Below are 26,726 nucleotides of genomic sequence, written 5' to 3' on the forward strand. Positions count from 1 at the left end.
CAGCAAAAACACAAATTCTCAGGCTGTTCCTGGGAAGTTTCCTCCTGCACCTCTTCTTACCCGCAGGATATCCTCACGTGTCCCTCAGTCCCAGGCTCAGTGTTGTGGTGGGAGAACACTGCACCAGCACAACAGCACGACCCAGGAGAGGCTGGGTGAGATCCTCGGGCTGTGTGAGGGCAGGCAGTGAGCTGTGGGCTTTGTCCAAGCTCCCACAGGACCTGCTGAAGGACCTTTAACAAACCACTCTGGATAACCAACACATCAGGCTGTCCTTGGCACCCCCAACCCTTCACAGGACTTGTCAGGGCAGCACTCCCCACTCAGGGATTTCAGAGACCCCACCACCTGCACAGCTCCCCAGCAGCCTTGGCATGTCCCAGCTTGGCTGCCCTATCTCTCCCAAGGACCACAAGGGATGGCCCAGACTTTTCCTGGCATTTTCTAGGGAGTACTTGGCAGTTCTTCGGCACATCTTACACTGGTGTCTTACACTGCATGATGGGTTATTGATCAGGAGACATGCAAGGGTGTTTTGGCATGGCATGGTGGGACTTTGTCCTTTCCCAGCTGGACTTTACACTGAGGCCCACTGGAACATTCATGCCATGGGTGGGTCTTGAGCTCCGAGCCACAAGATGCTTCTCAGACACCCCACTGGAGAATTTAACAGCTTTATTTGGATATTGGGAAAATCCCATGTGAATACACAGTGGCACAAAGCTTGAAGGAGCAATTTCACGAGCTTCCCCTACCCTCACTACTCTGAACCCCTCTGCTGCAGGAAAGTGAGTTGGCCAGTTCTCCTCTTAAAAAGAAGTGCCCATGGATACTTAGAGAATGTCTCCCAGACACTGACAGCAAATCATGGGTCAGATCCCCAGCTGGAAGAAATCAGAAAGCAGGGGAAGAAGAAGAAGAAGATAAAAGTAAACAGAAAACTTCTTATACCCTGAAATGGGAACTTAAAGGTGGAGAAATCCCATGTGAAGGACTCTGTTCAGAAATCCTGGCAGAGTTTCAGACATCAGACTTCACAGCCAAGTAACTGATGGCAGAGATAAGAAAAAGAAACTGTCAGAAGTGTACATAGTGCACACATCACCTTGGTATCTAATTAGCTAAAGGAGTCTGAGTCTTTACTCAAAAGTAAATTTTTTCCCAATGTACACAAAAGCTGATTAAACTTTAACCCCTCTCCTCCCCATAAATTAACAAAGAGACCCCAGTCAAAGTGATATGGTACAAAACTTGGTCAAACAAAAGTTTTGGAGCTCTTATCTCCAGTTTACCTTCTCTGTTGAGATTTAACATCCTTGATTAATGACTTGCATTTTTTTTTTTTTTTTTTTTTTAGGGAGTATGTCTGTTGCTAAACCTCTGAAAGCTCCTGAAAGCTCCATGGTGTCACTGGACTCTGAACAGACCAAGACTGACTGTCTCTTTTTATGGATCAACCTGCATCTTAAACACATTCTACCCCCTCATAAAACACCTAGGAAGGTGGATAGGTGGATATTCCCAGTGTGATCACAGCCAGTCTTAGCATCCCAGGGTTTGGCTACACTAGGTCATTTAGTCTGAATTAAATATATGAAAACAGGACTGGTCACACCACACCAGCAGCTCCTCAGGCACGTCCATTTGATGTCAAAGAGGTCTCTCATTTCTTTTGCTTAATTGAAGGGGTCTTACTTCAACTCATCTTAATTCTGAGTGTTGAAACAGAGTCCTGATTCAGTTTAATTAATCCCCTTTAAAAATGAATTTGAGTTAATTCTCCCATGGGTCTCAAAGCAGAGAAGTGCCCAGAAATCACTACGTGGCTTAATATTTAGAATGAGATGGAACTCTTTCAGGGTGAACTACTAAACCCCACCTGAAGATTTCATTTTCCTTATTACTGGAGATTGGAGGAAATTTTTTAACTCAGAAAGCAATTATGGGCAGTGCTGCCATGCCCATGTTTTGATCATAGGTTTGATGAAGTGGAAAGGTCACAGCTCTTGAAGTCAAGTGCTAGGATGATATTCCCACGTGCCACATAAGTTTATAACTGAAAAAACATTGGAAAAAGCTTTGCAGCATAATAATAAAAGCAAAAACAAGACTTCAAATGCATTAGTATTTTTCTAAATCATGCTTTTTTTTTTTTCATACTTGTGGTTGGCAGTGTAACATCCAACAGCATCTGCAAAACACTAAGTACTATTTGAACAGACCAAATGCTTAGGAGGGGAGCCAGAAAAATGTTCATAGCAAAATTTACCAGCCCTTAAATTTAATTACAAATCCAGAACTAAAACTGTATTCAATGAAAATTTCACTGTGGTGAGTGCAGTAGAGAGGGGCCTGAGCCAAGAGGGAGCAAAGAAGCAAATCCAGACCTCAGGAGCTTGGACATTGTTCTGAACTTCATAACTGTGGAACAGGGATGAAAGACCTGGACTATTCAGCTTGGAGAATTCAAAATCTCTGTCCATCACCATGGGTAGCCAAAGAGCATTTTCAGAGCCAGTGGACACAGGCACCTCACCTGCACCACCTCCCTCCCAGGGGTGTCACCTCCAGCTCCAATGGGGATTGCCAGGAACTCAGCAAATTTGAAATCTGGCAGTGCCACATGCACAGAGTGGGCAGAAAAGTGAGATCTGGCACATACCAACAAATGCACACTGACAAATTTCTTTGAAGCAGTCCTGGCCAACAAAAAATCTGGCTTTTCCTGTCTCTTTCCATCTCTCCAATACCTGCCCACCTTCCACCCAGTGGTGAAATACACAAGGTTTTCAGTGACTTTGAGGAGATTGAGGGGTTTTTATTTCTCCCTCCACCAGACCTCATAGAGGTTTGGCTGCCAAGTGTCTCTGTCCAGGGAAATTGAGAGAAGAAAATGAAAAAGCAGAGGCTGGCCCCTGTGCCCATGGCAGCTGATGGGCCTCAGCTGTGGACAGTACTGGGCAGTGGTCACAAGCAGCCCAGTGGTGCAGAAATTCTGTGCTACACGATAGATGCTCTTGTAGCTCTGCAATACTGTCTACATTTATTAAGTGAAATCACTGCCTGTTTTCTGCAGCATTAAAAGTGAGCTGGAGTACAATATATTTATTGATTGCTACTAAACACACCCTGGGCCTCCCTCCAGCTTCTTCTCTCCTGTTTATTCAAGCAGAGCTCAAAGCACAGACACACACCTACATCCCCAGGACAGGCTGTGCCCTGTCTGTGGAACGGGGACACAAAACTGCTGCCCCAGCCTCTGCGTTTCACCTCTCAGCACCACACAGAGGGGAGCTGAAATCACCAGGAAGGAGAGGGAGTGACGAGCTGGTGATGGGACCACTGGGCAGGCAGGGCACAGCTACCAGAAGCAGCAAGAGGAGGAAACCGGTGTTGGACTCCAGGGATTCAAATGAGAAGCACAGATGAGGAGGAGGCTGATGGAGACATCTCCACAGCTTTCTCTGGGCTGGGTGTCCGGAGGAGCAGGAGTCCTGCAGCAGGAGCAGATGCCAGAAAGGAGGCCCCAGCACTACACAGAGTTGTGGGGATGCAGCAGAGAAGCCCAGGCTCGGGCACAGCCTATAAGGCAGTGAATCCCACTTTGTTACTACTCCTTGACACCCTGGGGACCCACGGCAGGGAAATGAGCCCCTGGATTTATTCCCCTTTTCCAATTAGCCTCATTTCCCCTCCTCCTCTCCCTCCGCCCTGCTGGAATCAATCCTTGTCCTGGCATTTTAAAGGGCAATGTGCACGTTTTATGGCTGTCCCCTATAAAACCATTCTACATGATAACACATCCAGCCCTTTATTAGGGACGTTTGGCAAGTTTATTAGCCAGACATTTTTCTGCGCTGACAGATGAGGTGCTGCCATCACTTCTCTGAGCACGGGAGTCCCTCCCCCGTCCCCTCCTCCCCTTTCCCGAGCTGTCCAGCCCCACGATGCCAACAGCCCAGACATCCTCAGGGCACCACCAGCCCCCTCCCTGAAGTCCTCAGTGTCCTGCACCTCACCTGCAGCCAGGTGAGGAGCAGCAGCAGGACCATCCCCTTCCCCCAGGAACTATTAAATTTAATACCCTCTGCTGCAGCCACACCACCTATTAGAAGACCTACTAACCCTTCAGAGCCAGGAAAGTGCTCTTGGCTCCGTGCACAGGCATCCAGAGGGGCAGAATTTCACATCGTGGCAGGACAGCTCCTCAAGTCTATACAGCAAGGCTGTGCCTTGAGGAGCTGGAAGGTTTTTAGGTATCTCGAGGGGTAACTGCTCTCATTAGACACCAGGAAACCAATTTGGCCTTTGTAGTTTGGGCACTGTGATGCTTTGCCCCGGTCAACCCCAATCCCAAGGTCACCACAAACATGAGATCTCGTTTCTGCCAGACTCCATGATGAGATGAAGCTGGGACACAAGTTCAGCAGATGTTGCATGAGGCACAGGGGCTCTGCTTCCCAAAAAAGCCAGAACTGTGCTGCCAAAGTGGGCTTGTCTCAGCCCTCGGATGCTGATGCCACCGAGGCTGTGTCTGTGCCAGCTCCTCCTCCCTGTGAAGCTCCGAGGACTTGATGTAAAGCCAGCTGCCAGTTTTATTGTCCTGCACTCACAGCTGTCCATGTGTGCAACACTGAACACAAGGGTCAGCAGGGGTTTAATGGGGGGTCAGGGATTAAGAACAGAGACTGGAAGCACTGGAGCACTGGAGTGCTTACCTGGTGCCTCCTCGCCACACTCCAGGGCCACTGGCCACCGCTGAGGGAGCTGCTCCCCACACACCAGCACAGCCAGAGGGGATGAGTGCCTGGTGAAAGGGAGCAAGGAAACATCTGGCTCAGGTCGCATCCCAGTCAGGCTGTTGGGCAGTCACCCTCCCAGGTCATGGCAGACGATCCTTGTCACCTTTCAGGTGCTTGTTGCACATTAAAATGGGAAGCAAGTGCTTCTGTGTTGTGATTCCCACCCTGCAGGGAGCCTCCCACCCAGCTGTGGTTTCACTGACTGATTTTGACCCGTTGCTGCTGTTTAACCCTGGGCAGGGCCACCGGGGCCTCCCTGCAGCTTCCAGCCCCCCGGCCCCCTGTTGGTTCACATGTCACATTCCCAGGCTGTGTTATTCTTAAGTGCTGTAAATCTCTCACTATTATTCTCCCCCTTGATATAGTGAGCTGTGTCATTTTGAAAGGAAATACATAACAGTATATTAAAGAAATCATGGATCTCCTCATTCATGTTTAAAACAAATTTATTACAATGTAAGAAACCCTGAATAGCATGAATTTATTATAATGATTTAAGGCTCCTGGCACTTGAGTTAAAAATGTCTCTCAATAAATAACTTTCCCTTGAAAACACAGCAAATTAATATAGTTTACCATTTCCAAAGTTATATAAATCCAAGAGGCTTAAATCAACAGTACGCTGGATAAGATTACTGTTGCTCAGCCACAGACTGGTATCACAGCTCAGAGGGATGGAAAAATCGGTGAAAAATGAATGGTTTTTTTTTTTTCCTCTTTTCTTGGTCACCTTTCTCTCCTTTCCACCACCCTAGGCTATGTCTGCTCTGTGAAAGTCAGACTAATGTGAAATGGATGACAGCAGCTGTGGCCTTTGCACACAGGTATCATTAAAACAGAGCGGCTACTCCGCCACCAGACTCAACAAGCACCGCTCTGATATTTCCCCAAAGTGCCTCCAACAGACACAGCCCTGTTGTTTTCCATAGCAGTGTTTTAATTTGACTGCAGCCCAGGAGCTGAGATGTCTCCAGCTTGGCTGCCTCCAATGCTGCTGCAGCCTCCCAAGCCTAGAGCAAACACGGGGCCATAAAACTGCCTGGACACTGACCCTGGCCCCAGTGCAGGAACACACATGGATGAACTAGGAAGGGAAGCAAAACCCCACATGGGGCTGTAGCCATCAGTGGGACTGGCAGGCTTTTGCCTGGCCCAGAACTTGCTCCAAGAGCTGTCTGTGGAGCTCAGCAGCTGTTGGGGACAACATCCTGTGCACATCTGTGCATCCTGGGGAGCAGCGGTTTTGTTCAGCTGCGTGCACAGCTGGGTGCCAGCTCAGAGAGAAAATGTCTCACATCTTCCCCCTCCCCATGGACCTTCCTTCTCCACAGGCCACCCTCCAGGCAGCAGAAAGAGCTCGGCATCATCAGCTGAACAACTAAGAAGCCCTTCCCAGGCAGCCCCTTCCCTCAGCAAGGTTTTCTATGGCTTTTTACTTTATGAAGGCCTAATTTTTTTCTCTTTACTGTCAGCATGTCAATTTTTTTCCACAACATGGGTGATGACTACTTTTTTAAACAAAGTACAGCACCAGTGACATCCTGACAGTGCCAATACAGCCAGAGTACACCCACCTGAGCTTTTCAACATAGGAAGTTAGGGCTGTTAAGAGTCAGATTGACAGTCTGGGTAAATTCAAGTCCTCTGTTCGGCAGAGGAGAGACAAGGAGTTATTAGAAGCAGATATGGCTTTCAGGTCATCCAGTCCATCTCCCACCCCACCTTTTAATTGTCTCTCTCACCCATGCTATAAATATCTGACTCTTCTCATCTTGTTTCCTCATTATGTCAATTATAGCAGTCCCTGATCATTTTTATTACTCCTCACTGCAATCTCTCCAATCTGCCAGCAAGCTCTCTGGTAATGAGATCCCTGTGCTGAAGGCACAAGTGCAAATAGAGGGGCACCAGCTCCACTGACAAGGAGCCATTTCCTCTGCAATTCAGAGATGTCATTGTCTCCTCACCTGCAGCTCAAAAGTCTTCTCGTCTGTTTTTGTTGCTATCACTGCCTTGTGCTTTGCTCACTCTTCTCCTTCTGAGAGTTTGTGTTGTCTGGGTCTCCCCCATCCCATCAAGAATGTGTCTGGCAGATTGTTATCAAGGTGATTGAGTTCACAGGTTCTGCACCCACAAGTTCATGCTCTGTCCCAAACTGAGTCCTGCAATCTTTTTCTTTCCTGCCTGGTATTTCTACTTCACGTTATTCTTTCCTCCTCAACTCTTCTAAATTTAGCAGGGCCTCCTGGTTTCACTTCTTACACAATTCCTGCTTCAGGAAATAAAACTATGATCCAAAATGCAACCAGACCTGGTACTCAGCCCAACACATTCAAAAAAAAAAAAAAAAAAACCAAAAAAACCCCCCAAACTTCTGAAAGTAGTAAAAAGGAAAGGGTGTACAGAAGTGAGGCCACACTGCCACCATTTCACATCAGCAGCACTGGAACTGGGTATCCTGCTCAAGTGTAAACCTTTCAAGATGCATAAATGCTAAACAAAGTTTGGAAACACTCTCCAAATCATCCAGAGGCTGAAAAAGACATTAGGACTCAAGGTCATGTCAACAAAGAGAAGACTCGACCAGGAGTTTATCACTCCCTTTGGGGTACTCAGTCTGGCACCATGTCAATTTTGTTATCCTGCTTCTAGAGGCACAACAAAGTCCAGCAGCTGGAAATTCAGATAGATAACCTCAAAATAAGGCAGTTTTGTAGCAGCAAGAATAATTGCATGCTGGAAGATTTTGCCAAGGCACTTTTAAAATTTCAATGCAACTTTCTCACAGTCATCTCTAATTCAAGAATGAACTAGATTTTGTGTCTGTGAATTCATCTTGTCCTTTCCTTCATTATCAGGTGTAGGTGAGGACAGGAGTTCCCACTCTGTTCTTAATGCTCACAATACTCAACACTTTGTGTTTGGACAAGTGCTTTAATCAAACCCATGCTTCAAGGTTTTAAAGTAGTTGCCAGTAAGCACCAGGAAATATACCTTTTTTCAGCTTTTCACTTTCCTCTTGTCTGCAGACAGGAGACCAGAAAGAATGAACTCACACTGGTTATTGCATGCTCTGGGTGAAAATTATTTTGTTTTACATACTCAGGATGAATCCTGAATCAAGGAAACGAGGCTCTCACTGCAGCTTGTGGACTAGGTCATATGCTGGGACCACTTGGGCATCTCTCACCTTATATGTCAAGACCTCACCTCTAAGTGACATCTGAGTTTCTCCAGTTTAGCTCCCCAATGCCTAGAAGCCTCCCTTCAAGCCTCAGAATACATGAAGCCTGCGAGCTTCAGCTTCTGTTCAATAAGAATGTCTGGCCCATATGTTTCTGCTCTTACAGATTACAGTTCGCAGACATTCTGGTGGATACCTCCAGTGCCTTCTGCTGTGGGCACTGATATAGGTCACAGCCCCTCTGAGATGTGGTGCTAAACACAGTTCAGCACAGAACCCACAGCATGCTGTGGAGGGAGGCAAATTGCCTTCCCTGGAGCTGGGAAACAAATCCAGTTCCCCCCCAGACCGTCCTTTTCCTGCAGCTGGGATGCTCTTCCACCCCCCATTAAATGCAGGAGTCCTCAAGCGCCAACAGTGGCCAGGCCAAGTTGGATTTCTTGCTGTTTTTTAGCTGAATTCTGCTTTCAGACACCCTAGTCAGGGATCACCATGGAAGCTCTGCTGCACAGATATGCCAGAGATGCTTGAGCTAGATGTCTCTCAGCTACATGGAGTCACAATATTGTAAAACATTTATTGTCACTGTGAGCAGACAAGCTTTCCAATGATGCAGGGAGCAGGTCTGGATCAGGAGAGGCTTTTTCCAGAGGAAAGCCACCCAGTCAGAGCAGACTACATTGCTTCTGCTGGTTTAAATCACCTCATTCAATATTCTGTGTTGTCTTATGTAGCATGCAGTTATGTAAATTTATAAATCATACACTAATTAGCACACAATTTCATAAATTTAGTAACAGTGAAAAAGGAGGTTTCTAACTAACCAGGCTGTGCTCTCTCCCCCACAGATGGTACAAATTCAAACACAGCCTGCAGGTCGTATTGGAGAAAATCTCTGCTGCAACTTCTAGAGTTTAACCCCAGGCTCACATGCACTTTCAAGGGCTGTCTTTTGGATATCTCAGGCTCAATCTCTCTGAAGTGCAGCTAAGCTCATTTCTCTCCTTCCTTAACACAAACCTCCACAGCTCATTGGATCACTGCAAATTTTATTTGTTTATTCTGATTTTTGCTCTCCAGTCTCCTTCAGCCATCTAAGTCACCATCCCTTTTAAGCAATTAAGTTCAGTCCATGCCCTGGGTTATACCTGGGTTCTGCACAGTTGCTCTCCATGTGCACTGGCCTCCCTGTCCAAATGCTCTAAAGGGGAGGTGCTCAAGTTAGGTCAAGGTAATTTCCTTCTTTCCCTCATGTGCCAAGCACACCTTGGACAGTAGCTCCTCAAATGCAGGAACATGATTTGGAAAAGGGTGAGGAGTCATAAGGGTCTTATGGGAACCAGTGTTTGAAAACATTTCTCACTTTAAGATACAAGCACACAATTGTCCTTCACCAGCTTATTCTAGTTTAACAACTCGTCCCTGTCCTCTGGCTCACTCCCACTTCATCTCCACCTTTGCTACAGTTATCTGCCTTGCATCTTTGTCCTTTCTTGCCTTCACCTCCATCCTTTCTTCCTTACTCTTTAATTCACTTTTTTGTCCCAAAACATGGTGCTGGCTCTTCAATTCTCTTCTCCTTTGTATTTTGAGACCTCTCTCATATTTCATGCTCCAAAGGAGGCCTTGCTCCTTTCACAGTAAGACCCATGCCTTGGAGAGGAAGAGAAGGCTTAAAACAAATTCTTCATGTATCTTAGCAAACTGGAGACTTCACAACATAATATGATGTGATGCTGTGGGAAGTGGAACACATTGTCAATGGCAGTATTGACAGCTGAGCTGGACAAAAATCAGAAGATAAGCCAAATAAAAGTCTGGAAGAATAAATTAAACCCCCAGATAATTTATTAGATTAAGACCTCACATACACATATAAATACGTGCTCGAGATGGGATTCAACAGCAAGACTGGAAAGGCTAGAAATGAAAAGGGTGTGATTATTACAGATTATTACAGTGATGTGCAAGGTGCACAAAAGCAATAACTACACAAACAGCCAGCAAGTGTGTGTGCACAAACCACATGGGAAGGACACAAACTGAAGGCGTGGGTAGGAGCCTTAGCAGCAGTCATGTTACTCCACAAAGCCTCATGGAAAACACAGCCTGATGTGTAGCTGAAGGATATTCACTGGGAACACTCTGGACAGACAGTCTATGCTGGACCAACATCCCAACAGCAGCTCCCAATACAGAAGCTCAAGCTCAAAAGGACACTGTCACGTCATTGCTTTTGCTAGTTTAATTTTTGCATTTCCTCTACTGTTTTAGCAGATGAAAAACAATTCCCCTCCCAGTACCAACTACTGATTTTGTCCTTTCCTATTTGACAATCATTGATTTTTTTTTTCTAAGGCTATAAATGTTTTAATAACTTAACTTTGTAGTGCCTCATGGCGAAATATCTTTGCTTGCACTGACTGCTAAACACTATTCCTAATGTACTGCTGATAACTAGAGCAAGAGCCAGCATTATAAAAAATTACTTTCCACAGGGTCTATGAAATTAATAGCTTTTGTTTCATTTGTCCACATCTCACAGAGAGTTAAAGCATACAGCTCTTCACCCATCAGGCGTTTCAGCCATATTTTACTAGAAAATTTGGATTCACAAAGGTGTGCCCCCTGTATAGGTCTGACTGACAGCACCTTCAGCATAGAGCCCCCAACCCTGACAATGTCCTTTTAAAAAGAGCTACAAACAAAAAATATAGATTCAAGCCAAAAGTCACCTTCAGAATTAGAATTTTTTAAGTGATCATAGGAAATCCCAAAGCAGTTAAATATTGGCACCCACAAACGAATCAAAGAACAGAATGCTCCCATGGAGTGTTCTCAACACAAAGGCACCTTTCAAGAAATATACATGTATTTTTTGCTGCTTTGAAAGGTCAGTTAGCATTTATCAGAAAAGGCAATTAAAGTTTCAGTCAAACTGGAAAAGAGACAAGAAGCAATTGGACTGAAATCAGAGAACTGTTTCTCTACAAATGCCAACACTTAAAAAAAACCCACCAACAAAACTAAAAAAACACCATGAAACAAACCCAAACTCTAAGATCTATGTGACGGTTATCCCCAAATTTCCTGCTGGTCCTTGTATATTTTTCTCTTCTTTCTCCTCCTTTTCCCTGCCCTCTTTAAGCAGCAGACTACTCAGCCAGCAGAATAAGAAAACTTATGTTCCCATCTGCTCTACTTGGGCCGGGGCACTGAATACATCTTTGGGGCTCTTAGCAGAATCCTGGGCCTTCACGGGCTCAGGGAGTAGAACAAGAGGGACATTCAACAGCAGATGGATATATTCCAGGAAACTGTAATACCTCACTAAAAGCAGGACAGACCATGCAGGGAATTTCCACAGCAGTAATTTTCTGATTCAGCAATGCTGCTTTCCTCCTTTAAACTCCTCCAAGCAGCTTTTAAAATTCAGCTGGGATGCACAGAAAGGATATCACCTAATTTGTGATTAGGACTGGGCCTGAGTGAAGCAGCCCAGAGTAACCTGAGGTTCTTCTTCCCCTTCACTCTCCTTTTGTTTCACTGATGGAGCACAGTGCTGCCAGGGGCTGTGGTGCTCTCGTCTGGGATCCACCTCGCAGAGCATCACACGTTGTACAGGAGCAGCGTGGGGAGGCAGGCAGCAGCCATACCCCAAGCATCAGTACAGCAACTCAACCCAGCCATTAAGATAAGCAGGGTTGCCTAAAGAGACTGTCTGAAAAGCAGTACTGGCCCATGAAGTGGTGTTTGGGAGCAAATGGCCTAGAACTTGCCCGTACTGGATCAATTCTACCTTTCCCTTGCTGCAATTTTACTGTGCAAAATGAGTATTTTAGTCTCATATTTCTAGGAACACATGCCGGTGGCTACTGTTACAATAAAATATGAACACTGCATTGTGGAGAAAATGACCATTAATCCTGTAATGTGCAGTCATTTTTACCAATTCGGCACATTTCTTTAAATAACCAAGTACATGCAGTAGATGGAAATGCATTTAAATAAACTGAAATAGATACAGCATGAATAATTAAAGCTGGCAGGAAAGTGTGCATTGTGAGCTGCTAGTGGAAATAATTACTGATTTGTCTTATTTACAATGGAGCCTGGATGCAGGATCAAAATAGTGCAAGTTAGTGAAAATGTCTTAAGACTGCTCTTATACTAGCACTACTATGTATTTCATCTTGAAAAGTACATCAAATAGGTTTTGGATCTCTACAATGTCTGATTCTGTTCTGCTGTTTCAGGGTTACATTACCCAGCACATAAACTCTGTCAAATAGCACTGATTTAAAGAGGAACATAATTCAAACCTGTGCCCAGTACATCAACCTGCAACATCATCTATTAACATTATCAGACACTGTAGAGTTGAGCTCACAATATATCCCCTAAAAACTCAGTTGTTAAATATCAGAATGTTGAAGGAAAAAGTAGATCATAAAATCAGTGAAAAAGTACTAAAGTGCTTGTACCTTTATAATATGCCAGTTTTAAACAGACTTGTTTAATTAGAAAATAATCTATTTTGAACATGCTGGTTGTTGAATGTTAGGCAGTTCTTGCAAACTGCTTTAGAGCCAAAAAAAATCAATAATGAAATATACTTCCGATATAAGGCTGGCAAAACTGTGACTTCAATGTATTAGAAAATGTTGTAGATTTTAAAAAATGCTATTGTAAATTGATTACTTGGCACGTGAAAGGTTTACGAAAAATGTTAACACTTTCTGATTGGCATACCCCAACAATATACTTGCATTATGATCACTAAATCCAAAATGAACCTGGATGCTAATTAGCTATGTGTTAGAAGAGGGAAAACAAGTGGTGATCACTCAAATAATTTCAGAGTAGGTGTAGACCAAGGAGTAGTGTCAAATGAAGAAGATCTCCTCAAGGAGCCGACTCTCCTCCAGCTCATCTGCTCTGCTCCTGGGGCTGCAGGGGGTCTGGCACCAAGAGGACGACAGCCTGTGGCTCGCACAGCAGGGCGGGTGAGGTTTGTTCCTGTCACAAGGTTCCCGGCAGAGCTGTCCTGAAGCTGGTATTGGGTTCATAGCCTCCACCAGGTCAAGAAGAGAGGCTTGGTACCTACAGAAACACACCAAGAAAACAGAGCTCGGTTAAGATCACAGCACCATGCAGGAACTGAATCCAGTTTTCCTGCCTCCATAAATCAGACCAGACCTATATTTGTTTGACAGGGGCCACCGGCACAGAACCAATTTTGCTGTATGGACTCCTGTCAGTAATGACAACACAGAGGTACTGAAAAAGGGGCAAGCAAAGCATGGGTGCTCAGGTTATTTGAGTCTGTTTGTTACATCAGCTTTTCCATTTGAGGTGTGTAATGTCTTAGTTGCACTCTGGAGACTGAACACAGACCTCAGAGAGATGACAGCCAAATATACCAAATAAGGCAGACCCACGTCGGTAATGGTAAAGTGACTTATACACATGCTGCACTCTTTTTTTTTTTTTTTTTTTTACTCAATAGACCTCTACACTTGATTTAGTTTCTCAGGGATTTGAAAACAGCAGGAGACTTTATTATTATTACCACAAACTACCTGTGCTTCCTGTAAATCTCTGTGTACTATATGGAGTCTGTCCGGTGGAAGCACTGAAGGAATAGAATCTAAGCAAGGCAATACAAAATCAACACTTGAGGCACCAAGAGAAAAGGCAAAGGTGCTAAGCATCACTCAGGCTGTCCTTTAGGTACAAGTACAGATATGGGGGAAGGTTGCAAGGCAATGTGATCTGGTAATGCTCACTGAATAATGGCAGGTACTTGAGACAGGGACTTTCTATTAATATTCACAGGAGACAAGGCTTGATCTAAATACCAGCACAGGATTGATCATTACAATATATTTCCTCCTGTCCAATTTTAAATGTCTTAAACAATACCATTTCCAGTGCTTCCCTAGGGAGCCTGTTCTCCAGCGATCTCTCAGTGATATGTAAGAGATATCACCTTAGAGTTCTACCCAAAAGTCCCTTTGTTTCATGCTGTTGTTAGCACCAACCTGCCTGATGTTCCCAACCCTGAAGTGATTCACGCATTCAAAGGCTTCCATGCACAAAACATTATTCACATTATTCACCCAAATGAAACTATCAGCACAGGTGATTGGATCCATACAGTATCTCTCTTGTAAGCAAACAGTTCATCTACAGCATGAGGAAACACCTCAAGCTATTCTCTGCTTTGAGAAAAGCCTCTGCTTTACTTTTGTGACTGTAAGAACCTAGAAAGACTAAGCAACTGAGACAGCTGGGGGAGGTTTTTCAACTCAGATGGCATGAAAAAAAATCCTTAAGAACAAACATCTACAGTAGTTTATAGATGTGAGAGATTTGCAGTGGCCCATGTACCTCCTAAAGGCAGACCCCCACCTGCGCTGTCCAACAGGCTTGTGCAGCAGCAGTAGCAGGTTAAAGGTTTTCCTACCCTGAACTAGCAATGCCATGAAAAACACCCTTCTTTATCTCCACGAGGAAGTGCTACATCCCATCCATCATCAGAACACTGTCACAGAATCATTTAGACTGGAAAGGACCTTCAAGACCATCGAGTCCAGCCTTTTACTGGTCACCTCCCTGCCAACCAGACCAGAGCACCGGGTGCCACGTGCTTTCCTGAAAGCCGCCAGGGATGGTGGCTCCACCGCCTTCCCAGGGAACCCATTCCAGTGCCTGACAGGACAAGTTACTTTGCCCATAACGAGGTAACTCATTGTTATGTCTGAGACACAGAACCACTCCCTCGGCTCAAAGCAGTTAGCAGTGGCACTGATGGGTTAATACCAGTGTTAATGGTGACTACTGAAGTTATGCTATAAAAGCTATTTCTTTCAATTTTTATTATTTCCTCCAATCTGATGGTCAGTGTCATTTCTAATACAGTCTGACCTGACACTACTGCCTCGCAGTGCTCTCTCCTGTTTGACTACAGGTTGTTGTATTTTCCTGCAGGTGTGTTAGCTTTAATCTCACTCACAATCAAAAAGCTAATTTGCAAATTTCTTTTCCACATTTTAAGCTTGTCTACGTGTCTTTCTGTGATCTAAGTAGCAAAAAATGATTGGTTCAAAATGAAAAAAATATCGTTTTTGTTTCACTTGGATCTTTTTCATGGCTAACCCTAAGCAAATGTGATATCTTTTAGTTACCCTAACAAAAAAGTTCAGAAGGACGTGGAGTTTTGGGTAGCCAAACCAGATCATTTTAGAGAAGTCTGTTGTTTGTACTAGTATTCAGAAAGTACCCTTTAAAAATTGAAACTCCTCAAAGATATCTCCAACATAAACGGAATGAGCTGCACTGATAGCAAGAACTAGCGCACAGATATATGAGATTTTTCACATGGAGAAAGTTTAAGACTAGACTCTATATAGATACACACATATGGTTTGAACCCCAAAGAAACCCAGTTAACACACACACTGCTTTCATTAGCCACACCTAAAACCTCTTTTTAGATTAATCTAGTCTAGCATACAAATGCTTATCTCCTCTGACGGTAGTGCTATCATAAAATTTCAATTTGTCCAGCAGCCACATGCAATCATAGATTAGGCAGGGGAAACCAAACCAGCCAGTGCATTACAGAAAACGTGCAGGCCCTAGATTTCAGCAGTACCTTCGAGTTCATTTCTTCTGCAAGTTTATCTAAGTTTTACAGCATTTCTGCTATCAGGAAGGCTAAATGATTTGGCAGATTAGAAGCACAGCAAATAGCAAAGATTATGTAAAAGACCAGGTGTTGTAAATCAGTCTATTTGACACCATAGTTATATATGCAATAAAGTGAATGAACTCTGCTAACAGAGCACTATCTGATAAAGAGAATGCTCCTTGCAGGTATTTAGTGTTTAATCCCAGGATAATGGTTTGCCAGGTTCGTCTAAGTAACATCAGACAGCATCTGGCTGGAGGCAACAGAGTACACCTAGAATGGTTTGAAACTTGCAAAGACAATTTTCTCACCATTTATTTGTATCCTAATATTTAAAAAGACACAGTCAGAATGCTTGAATCCAACTTTCTCTAAACCAGGGTATGTATTCTTTGCATGGCTTGAATAAAAAATAAGTAAAAACACGCTGTATTATTATTATTATTGCAATGCTTGATGGCTTCAGTGAAGTCAAAGTTACAGAATCACCCACCCAAGAGTCAGAACATTTCAAACAGGAAAACTGATTTGGCAAACTTGGCTTGTGAATAGTGAATGCTCTTTTAAAGGAAGCTAATGGCCAAGGGTCCCCTGGTATTGTTACTACTTCCAGAGGAGAAAAAAATTCCAAACATTCTGCAGAAGTACCAGCATTGTACATTAAGCCACATACAGTAATTCCTCATGTATAGATGTTCAACCAAGCAACCAAATGTCCCATCAGTGCTGGTGCTTACACACATTCTCTTTGATAGGTTTTGCCCTCCCAACAGAAGGAAAATGGCATGGGCAACTGTTCCTTTAAGGATGGTGATAATTCAGTCTGTGCTCACTTTTTTGGTACATTTGCCAGTGTGCTCGAAGGTCAGTGAGCAAGGGAAGTGTAACCCAGGTTCTTGTTAATGGATCTCTTGGACTGGATTAGAATGAAATGTCACACAGTCCAATGGGTTAAAATATACTCAGGCTCAGTGGGAATGCCAGGTACCTCCCTTGAGGGGGGGGGAACTTTCATTCCTCTGGTGGAAGGCCCCAGAAATGAGTCTGGGGGCACTTAGGGAGTCTTTGATAATTTATGATCCCTTCTCAGGGATTGCCTCTCATTTGAGCCAATAACTCTCCATCAGATCTTCCTAGGGGGGAAGGCGAGTTAGGTGAGGAAGAGCAATTAGCATAGCAAGAAGCAGCCTTGCAGGATCCAGGCTGTGATAGTTCACCTCTTCTGTCTCATGCAGACTAGCATGTGTACACCCAAAAACTCACCTCCTCCCTCAAGAGATGCAAACCTGGCCTCCGCAAAGCACCCTGGCACCTCCACAAATGGGCAAATGTTATGAGTCATTAATCATTAATAGTCCAGTCTCTCAAGGCATCTCCACAACAGACTGAAAAATAATCTCTTTTTTTGACACTTCTCCCATGTATACTTTTTCATCTAACTTTAATGAGCTTGAAAGTCTGCATGTTTCATCATGGGAGAAAAAAATTTGTAAGGTCTACAAGTTTGCATAAGAAGTCTAACTATTTATACAGATGAAGTTTGGCGAAAGCTTTCTAAATCTTCTAAAGTCTCCAAAAAATTCATCAGGAGACAGAACACTAAGAGCTAGTGTAAAAGTAGAAGGAAGGCAGGGCCATAGGCAAGAGAACAGAGATGAGATTAGGGAGACTAGACCACAGTAAGCTTTGAAACTCTTCTATCAATGAAGAACGTTCACCTTTACTTTTATTGTAGAACATAAAACTCCAAATACAGCTCACAGAGCAGCACAGAGATGCTCAGTCTGGGATTCTGGTACAACTGGGATTGAGCTGGTCCAGTTGGGTCAGAGGAAAATCCACCCTGGTCAGGCACTGCACAGTGCTGTGAAAGCATTCCCTTCATCTCCTCTGCATTTCTAAAACAGGCTGCTAGAAATTTGTCTCCTCAGCCACTAAAACCCTTTTGCAAATTTTATTAGAAACTTTCAGCATTGGCTCTTAATTAAATAAGTATCTTGTAGAGTTTATAAACTCTTAATGTAAGAAGAGTTTTGGAGTCTATCACTAAGATAACAGGAAACATAAACCATTATGATTCAAAACAGATCATTAACCATTCACATTTTAAAAAGGAAAACAAAAATAAACACAAGATGGCACAGACCCAAATCCCTCTTTCCACAGTGTGTCTTTTTAGCTGCTCAAGCAGCAGGAATACAGCTCGCTGAACGCCTACAGGTGAATCTTACTTTGTCCCATGTTTCCAAACTGAATGGGAGGAACGCTTTCACATTTTTATGACAAACACACAAATACGGCTGATGCTCTGGGAATCACAGGATCACTTATGCCCAGGATGGTTGGTGAGAAATCACCTGAAACCACTTGGTATTCCTCCTGATAAAACCTACACGGCAATCAGCGCTCAGACAGTCCCACAACATACAGCACCTAAAAAATGGTCAGATTATGCAAGAGTGATGCACAGAACACATAACTGTGCAGGATATTAGAAAGAACAGTGCTCTTGAAGGCCTGCTTGCCTCAACTGGCTGAACAGTGATGTTTATTTATTTAGACATTTGGGATATGCCAATGGATTTTTAATGTTTGTCTATTTCCCACTGCTAGTAAAATATATTTCTTACACACTGTCCAATTTTTAAACTACACTATTGTATTTCCATATCATACAGTGCCATTTAGCTATTAATACCATTTGTTCCTTCCTGAAAAAAAACCAGCACAACTTCAACAAGTTTGATACTTGGAGGAGTGGGAATCTCCTTATGAGACAAAATAACTAAACTTATTAGAGTCATAAATGCTCTGGCAGTAAAATATATGTATATTTCTTTAAACAAGCAATGTCAGATAACATTTGATGACTATATTTAGAGACATCTTTTCATTTACAGTCTCTGAAAATTTATTCTTCAACCATAAACACGCAGGAAACACAAGGAATGTCTCTTTGCAAGGTGATGGCATTTCAACAAAGCATACTGGCAATACAGTTTTGTAGCTGTATAGGCTTACTTTATTTAACTGTATATACCAAAGGAAATAAAAAGGTTTATTTTTATACTACTGCTTATATTTTCAACATAAAGTTCAAAGTGATTTACTAATGTTACATGAATTGCCTTTGAATTATGGTACAGTATTGTGCCTAAGTACAAAGCCTAACACTATTTTGTATTCATAAAACACCGCCTGCCCCCGAGCACTTTACAAATGCTAAATACAGCTAAAACCACATTCAAGGGGTAGGGAACAGACCCATTTTACAGAAAATTAAACAGTTTATTGTTATGATAGAGCAAATATCAAATCACTGTTTGACTGGAACAAACAGGGCAAACAAAAGCAGAGAAAAAAACAGATGCACATAAGAAGTGGCCTGAGCAGTCAAACTACCTGAAACATGAAGACACCACACTAGTGATACAACCTGGGGTTATATGGAAGAAACAGCTAATCACCCACACCCGAGCTAACCCAAGCTCTACACCTGAAGGGAAGAGCTCAACCCAAATTAGAGTCCTGAGCACTTCCGGCCATCTTTAGTCTGGCACCCACAATTACAGCATAATGGATGAGAAATTATCTCCATGGCTTGTGCTTTCAACATCCGTGTACCAACCCACTGTCCACAAACTTGCCTGTTCTTTCAACCTGCAGTTTCCAATGTGTCCTGTGACAGCAAGCTCAGGAAGTTCACTGCTGTTGACAGACATACTTTTGTTTTCTGTTTTAATATCTTGCTAGTTTTGCTGTAAGAACTGACTGCAGTTAAGTCTCTTTCATGTGTTGGAATCTGGTAAAAAAACAGCTGCACATTCAATTTATCCACCACCTTCACAATTTTGCAACCCTGATAATTTTCTCAGTCTTTTCCTATCCAAAGTCATTGCTTTTTGGTCTTTCCTTAAACTGCTTCATCCTGCTGATCAAATGAATTTTTCTGTGCATCTTTCCCAGCTCCCACTACAGCTTTCTTGAGAGGCAAAGATCAAGCAGAATCAAAATGTGGGTACAGCAAGACCTATGTATCCACAAGCAGTTGAGAAATTCCAAAAAGGTTTGAACTCCACAAATCCTAACCACATAACTCTGAGTTCAATATCATGTAGGCATGGTGTTGATGACTCTTCCCCAGGTAAATTACAGTTTCATTCACTCTGTTTTGATTTGCCTTTTTGGAGTTGTTTGCTACTGACATATTATTGGACTACCTGAAAGAACTTAATATCGAAACACATGAATTTATTAGGTCACCTAGCACATTTAGCTGTTCACTTCTCACTCCAGGTCACTGATGAAGAAGCAGCCCAGTGAGTTCCTGGTGGATCCTTTTGCTAACTCTAAAAAATTAATATTAACTCACTTTGCTTGCTATCATTTAGCCACCAATAAATCCCTAGAAGGAATTGTCCTCTAATCCTACAGAAACTTGATTTCTTTAGCAACCTTTGGTGTGGAACCTTGGCAAAAGCCTTTTGAAAATCCAGAGGGCTGTGCTGATACCTCAGGTTCTTTCTCCCTGCTCTGTGAGAAGAATCCAAGTCTTAAGCAGTGGGCTACTTGGCCCAGGGAACCTGAGATGAATATGTCAATGAACATTAGAGGCTGGGTGAGTAGGAAATGAAAGCTGAGAAAGAGAAGCTGATTTTGCAGTCATTCCCTGAAAGGCCACACATCAGGATAAGGGAGCTTGTCTTTCATGTGTGAACTGCACCTTCAGTGACCAAAACATAACCTGAGGGGATATTCCAATGTACTGAATGTCAAGACACCAAAACTGAAAGAAACCACACGACAGTGAAGGACACTTCATGAGGCTGAAACATCAAGAGAATGAACAAGATTAAATTGAGAATTAGAGACAAAGGGACTGTGACAGCCTGAGATTCCCATTTTACTTTCAAACAGGCTGGAACTCAGAGCAGATACTTCACTGCTGGGATACAGGAGGAGGCTAAATTAACAATATTATATATGTATTTAAAACATAAAAATCCAGGTGGAGACATACTTCTCACCTGCAACAGGTCTGTATCTTCCAAAAGCATTTCAGAGTTTCTTAGTTCTTAAAGAAAAAGATCAGACTGCAGAATATTTCAAAGCAATTAAAAAAATATCTGAGCCTTTTATTTAAAATATATCATACAATGTAAAACAGAATATATTTATACAGTGTCCTCAGCAAGAGCCTCCTGGAGTGCTGTAAAACCCACACCCACGTAATAGAGAGCTTACACTATCAGAGACTTTTAGAGAGCTCTCCGAGGCAGTATTCACAGAATCATAACCTAGAGAAGAAAAAGACTTATTAGACCATGCAGCCCTCTCCCTGCTGACAGAACTGCTCCCTACAGTGTGCTTCCTCACATTTGTTGCTAACAATCAGCCTCTCTGTACTCTCCTTGGGAAGCCATTCCACAGCCAAATATATCTTATGCTATCATTACCATTATTACTTATTTATGGGCCATGGTATAACCTAAAGGGCCTTGATCAGGATCAGGGGGACCAACTCCAGTACCACTTGTAAGAGCACTCCTCTCTCCAAAAGAGCACGCAGTCAAAAGAGGTAAGCCAAAGCCCAGTGGGAAACATATGCCATTAAGGAGAACAGAATAGCATGGGAAGTGTCACAAATGTCCCATGAATTTTTGCTTCAGAGTTTGGTGGGAGGGGAAGGTATGTGCTATGAATAAGAACATCTTTCTGATAGTCACCTAAACAAAGAGGGTTTTCTTCCTCCAAATTTCACCCTATTAGTTATGGGTAAAGATCAGGCATGATCTGAAAATGAAGACTGAGAAATCGGTCTTCTTTTTTTGATGCAAATACACCTTAAGTATTTAAACAATGTTACATTTTTTCTGCTCTAGTCTCAGTCAACATTTATCTGAGCCACAAGTATTTAAATATTGTCTCATAAATCAATACCTCCAGCATTGCAACAGATTTTGCCACTCTCCTTCCATCTTTGACAATTTTTTATCCAGTAAGCAATCACCCAGAAATAAGCACCATATCCCCTAGAGGGGCCTGCACAGAAACAGAGAGATCAGCTCCCTCCAGCACTCACGCAATGCTTGTGTGTGCACTTTCAGCCCTTCTGCTGCTGCTTCCTTGCTCCACAGGTCCCTCCCTTACCTGTAGGTCCTGCAGAGCAGTGAATTCAATGCCTCGTTTTCTGGGGTTACTAACAATTATCACCAAATCGTGGGGAAAGCAGCATCGGAGATAACAGCCCTTCCACAGGAGAATTTGGACAGAAGCAGCAGAATTGAATAACACGTCTGCTAACTGAAATGTGCTGTGCTTGGCAGGGTTCTGGGAAGAGCCTCCCTCCCCAGCATGGTACACAAGAGCTAAGGAGGACTTGAAAGAGGCTGAGATCTCTGGTTTGCCCCTGGCCGTTTGCATACCAGTCAGTGCCAGTGCACTAAAGGACACCAGATCCAGCAACAGCATCTGAAAAAACTTGAGCCCTAAGGCAAGGCTGATAAAGAGATTTTTCCCCCCAACCCCCCAGTTTTCATCCTGGCTTCACCTGTGGTAGCATCCAAGCAGCTGTCATTACTGAAACAAGAGGTACTGCTGCTCTCATTCCTCCTTGCTACACAAGCAGGACATTTTCACTTACCTGCTCGTCAGAGACCAACAGCTGCTTTCCTTACCTTTCCACATTCCCATCTCAATGCTCCCAATCCAGTTATCCTACCTCTTTGCTGCTGGTAACTCAGACTTTGTTATTTCCCCATTGGACTCAGACCCTGCTGCCCTGTTGCCAACCTGCCAAACACAATCCCAAGTGGTGCTTCATTGTTTTTGTCTCTGTGTGTTTTTAGTAATTAAATAATAACTAACTAACTAACTAAAAAACAAGAATAAGAAACACCACAGATCATTTCTTTCAAGGTATGGCTGCAGGCTGCAGCTCAATTGGCATAACTGAGGTTGTAATAATTCTGGAAGAGGGAGGGTGAACGACAACATGAGTGCTGGGAAGTAAAGAAACCTTTTAAATCAGATCTTCCAGTGACAGAAGAATAATTTAGAATGAAGTTTTTTGTACAAAAGAGAGAAATTACAGAACCAGGTAACTACCACAGAGTTTAACAACCACCTTCTGCAATCACTCAGTTTGTATTGTCCTTCTCTCCACTCCCACACAGCCATTTCTGTGTCATCAAGTCTGAAAGCTCTTCAGGTCAGAAAATGAACCTTGGTGTATGTACAGCACCTGGCGCCCTGATTCTGCTGTGATGTTACGTAACAACTTTGCACTTCAGAGCACACTTAGCTTTTACTCCTTTTAAGCACTCTATCATCACAGCACATCTTCAGCAAGATCTTCACCCTTTATTGTTCTGGGCCAAAACGAAACTGTCATCATCTTTTCTGCCATACTTCATCCCCCTACATCTCCTGCCTCAACAGCCTTTCTTTTCAATTTTTTACTCTCACAAGTTTGTCCCCAAGCATCCTTCCCCTCAAAGCAAACTCTAATTCAATGAATCATCTTCAAAATTGTGCCTTTTCTTTTCTAATGTACTAAAGCCTCTGACAAAGGGTTGCATATGTAAGTCATGGTATAGTCCTGCACCTCCTCTCTGCACTCCTCTCTCAGTGCTGCTCCTCAGTTTTGATTTCTTTTACACTTTTCATCTCTTCTTCCTAGCACACTTTCAGCAAACCTGGGACTACCTCACCCTACAACTTTGTGGGTATGAAAAAAACTACAAAACAATTTTAAGGGGAATGGCTTAGGGGAAAAAGAACCCCACCACATAGAGCTTGCTAAGTCTATCACCATTTACATGGATTAGCAGCCTGTCTTTTTCGCAAGCTCAGTCCAAATTCCCAGCCTGCCAGATAATAAATCAACTTTTTGCTTCAGTTGTACAGTCATTGGGAATCTGCATAGTTTTAGGTCAAGCATTTATACCCTTTTTATGATTCCAAAGTTTCTTACCTTGTCATTTAGTTACTGAACTGTGAGCTTTCATTGACTTTCTAACCATTGTGGCAAGAACTGTGAGTAGCTGTGCAAGATTTAAAACCTCACTGAGCAGAGGAGCAAAATCAGACTGCAGTAATTTTTAGTATATATTGGGGTGGAACTGTGACCCTATGGAAGCCAATGGAAGTTCTGCCACCATTTCACTAGGGTTAGCTTTCTTCCCTGTAATTTCTTGTGTTGGGGTGACTAAGTATTGCAAGCTCTCTATTTCATACCTTGGAAATAAGATGGCTCAAAATGCTTGGAAATAGTTTTATTTTACCACTCTATTTTCCTTTTTATCCCCCCCCCCCCCATCCTGGTTTCCTTTTTTTCCCCCCCCCCCCCATCCTGGTTAAATATTTTACATACAGTCAGTTGCTGTACCTAAACAGCAATTCTTCTTGTGGTTCTGCATGATCCTTCCTCTCCTGCTTGTCAGCTTAATTTCTTCTGCTGTGGCATGGAGTGTGTAATAGCAAATCTAGCACTCAAATTCTTCTGTTTCTTAATTATCTCTGCCCTGTCAGCTATATCAGTGAAAACAAGTTGGCATTAGGCAATTCAGACACAAGTAAACATTGTGATAATATAGAGTCCTGCATTACTGTCATTATGGAAAAAGCTGTTTCAGGGAGGCTTAAAAAATTAAATAAACCCAGCATTTCTAAATGGCTAAAAACCTAAGGATATCTAAATTATTCTTCAATATCTTAATCATCTGGGAGAATCATGATCTTATATAATGGCCATCTTAAATGAAAGGTTTGCTGCTCTGCACGGTTACCACTTCATTTCTAATTGTGAATTAAAGTATAATTTAGGGTGGCTGTATGCCAACTTGACTAGAAAAATTTAGACAGAAAAATTTAGAAAGAAGGGGGGAAAAAGCAGTTAGATTTCTTTAAGTAATAGAAAATCACTCACCAAGCTGTACTTTAAAACAAAACACTAGAGCTTTAACTCAACAAACTGACTTGAATTAAACCACAGAAAAAAGTGCTTGCACTGTAAATCTTACAGGGCAGAAGTGATGGTAGGTTATCATTCTGTTTATTAGCATGCACTTTGGAGAGTTCAGGGCAAGTACGGATACGCATTCATTCCATTTTATGCTGCACATTACAGAAAACACATTCCTGATAAATAATTCATAAATGCATTGTCTGAAATTTCAGATTCCAAAAATACAACACTGTTTTCAACTTTATGGTTGCTTGGTCTTCAAAACAGAAACAGACAATTGGATGGATGGACTTCACAAATCTGATAAGAACCCATCAGTCCGAATTACACTCCAGAGGTAAATGCAAATATCTCCCAGCCTCTGATCCCTGGAAGCAAGACCATGATGACAGACACCGTGCTTGTGCTAGCAGCACAAGCTGCTGTAGGGAACAGGCAGAAAAAGAGAAAGGGCAGAAGTAACCACATAGTGAGGTGTGGTGGGGAGCTAGTAAGTTGAAATTGGGTAGAAACCCAAACGAATTTAAATTTAAGGTATATCAACAGTCAAAATACAAAGACTGAATACAGCTTGTCTTGCAAAAAGCCCATGCTTTAGACCAGACTGCACTAGAAACGAGCTCTGCTTTTTGTTCTCAGCTTTCAACTAGTATCACTTTGTCTATGACATAGCAACTGGCATCACCTTTATGTCAGCTATGCTGGCATGAGTGAGGGGAATAGGTTCTTGCACTTCATCTTAGATCTATTTCCTGCAGGGAGCAGAGTGACCACAACACACAAAAGAAACTGAAGTATGCTTCATAGGCTGGAGTGCTTAGGGTTTATATACACAGTGATTTCTGTATCTTGCTGACATTATATATGTAGCTTATACTCAGTTGGTTTTTTATCTTCATACCATGCTCAGAAGCCTGACATCAGATAGCAACTGCTTTTCAGCCAGATTTGCATTCACTTGCACTGTTCTGCTCACCTCCCAGTGACAGGCACACACAGTTTTGGGTACCTTATTTAGAGAAACATTTGGTGCCCAGCTCCTAACAGAACAACAGCCCATGATCTCCCTATGCACCAGCTCTTTATATGAACTAATTCCCTCCAATTTGCCTGAGAACAAACATTGCAACTGAGCTCAAATACTTGGCATCCCAACGCACTGACTGCTTGGGTGCAGACCATATGTGAGGAAACAACGCTCCCATAAAAATTATATTCCAATACCCAACTGCTGTAAAACTTCTCACTCAGTGCTCCGGCATGGAAAGACTGGGACTATCTGTCACTCTGTTCCATTTCCAGGTGTGCTGAACTCTCTGGGGTAATATTTAAATCAGCTGAGATTTCATACATCAAAGATGAGGATACATAATTCAAGAGGAGCCACTGAGATAAAACAGTAGCTGTAAAAAATACGGCGTGTTGGTGGTGCCTGGTTTAGCATGTCAAAGAGGGGCCACTGCTGGCGAGGAGCCGCACGCCGCCGGCACCAGAGCAGGTCGTGTGGCAGAGCAGGCACAGCCTCTGTCAGCTTCACAGGGACTCAGCCACCGAGCAGGTCTGGCACTGTGCAAGTACCGGGTTGCAAGGCACCCTACAGAAAAAAACAGCAGTGAGGCACGGAGCACGAGGCACTCAGGCCCGGTGTCCCTTGGCTATAGTCATCACACGCTAACAACCTCTTTCAAAAACTTTACACAGGTGGTAGGTGTCCCACTGAGATAAATTACCTACTTTCAGCTGCTGAACAGATGGGCAGGGAAGTGAAATTTTAGTTTGTTCATTCCCAGCAGTAACTAGCAAAGATGATCTCGGCTGCTGCAGGATTACTTTTCGATAACCACACACCTGCGAACAGTCCATGATTCTGTTAGAAACTACATAAGGTCATTAATACACTACAAAATAAGGCAGGGCTCTTAACAGCTGAAGAAACTGATGCTAAGTCTCTTATTCCCATATTCTTCAGAATATACTTTAGACTGAGTGAGGCCAGAAAGTGTACAGAGAGAGACCTCAACAGGCAGGAGAAATGGGCTCACAAACATCTCACAACCTGCAACAACAGGAAATGCC

The 26,726-nt window shown here is 43.1% G+C and overlaps 1 protein-coding gene across 2 annotated transcripts in view; it reads right to left on the reverse strand.

Annotated features, from left to right (window-relative positions):
- Positions 1-9,816: 9,816 nt before the first annotated feature.
- Positions 9,817-26,726, reverse strand: part of KIAA1328 (KIAA1328 ortholog) — a 174,522-nt gene continuing 157,612 nt past the window's right edge. For both annotated transcript variants that reach the window (XM_041472068.1, XM_041472077.1), the window contains one exon: positions 9,817-13,089. In XM_041472068.1, coding sequence (XP_041328002.1) covers positions 12,873-13,089 — 217 coding nt within the window. In that variant the 3' untranslated portion in view covers positions 9,817-12,872. The remainder of the gene's footprint in view (positions 13,090-26,726) is intronic.

The sequence above is a fragment of the Pyrgilauda ruficollis genome, unplaced genomic scaffold (genome assembly GCF_017590135.1).
Source record: "Pyrgilauda ruficollis isolate IOZ18807 unplaced genomic scaffold, ASM1759013v1 scaffold107, whole genome shotgun sequence".
In the NCBI taxonomy this organism is placed as follows: Eukaryota; Metazoa; Chordata; class Aves; order Passeriformes; family Passeridae; genus Pyrgilauda; species Pyrgilauda ruficollis.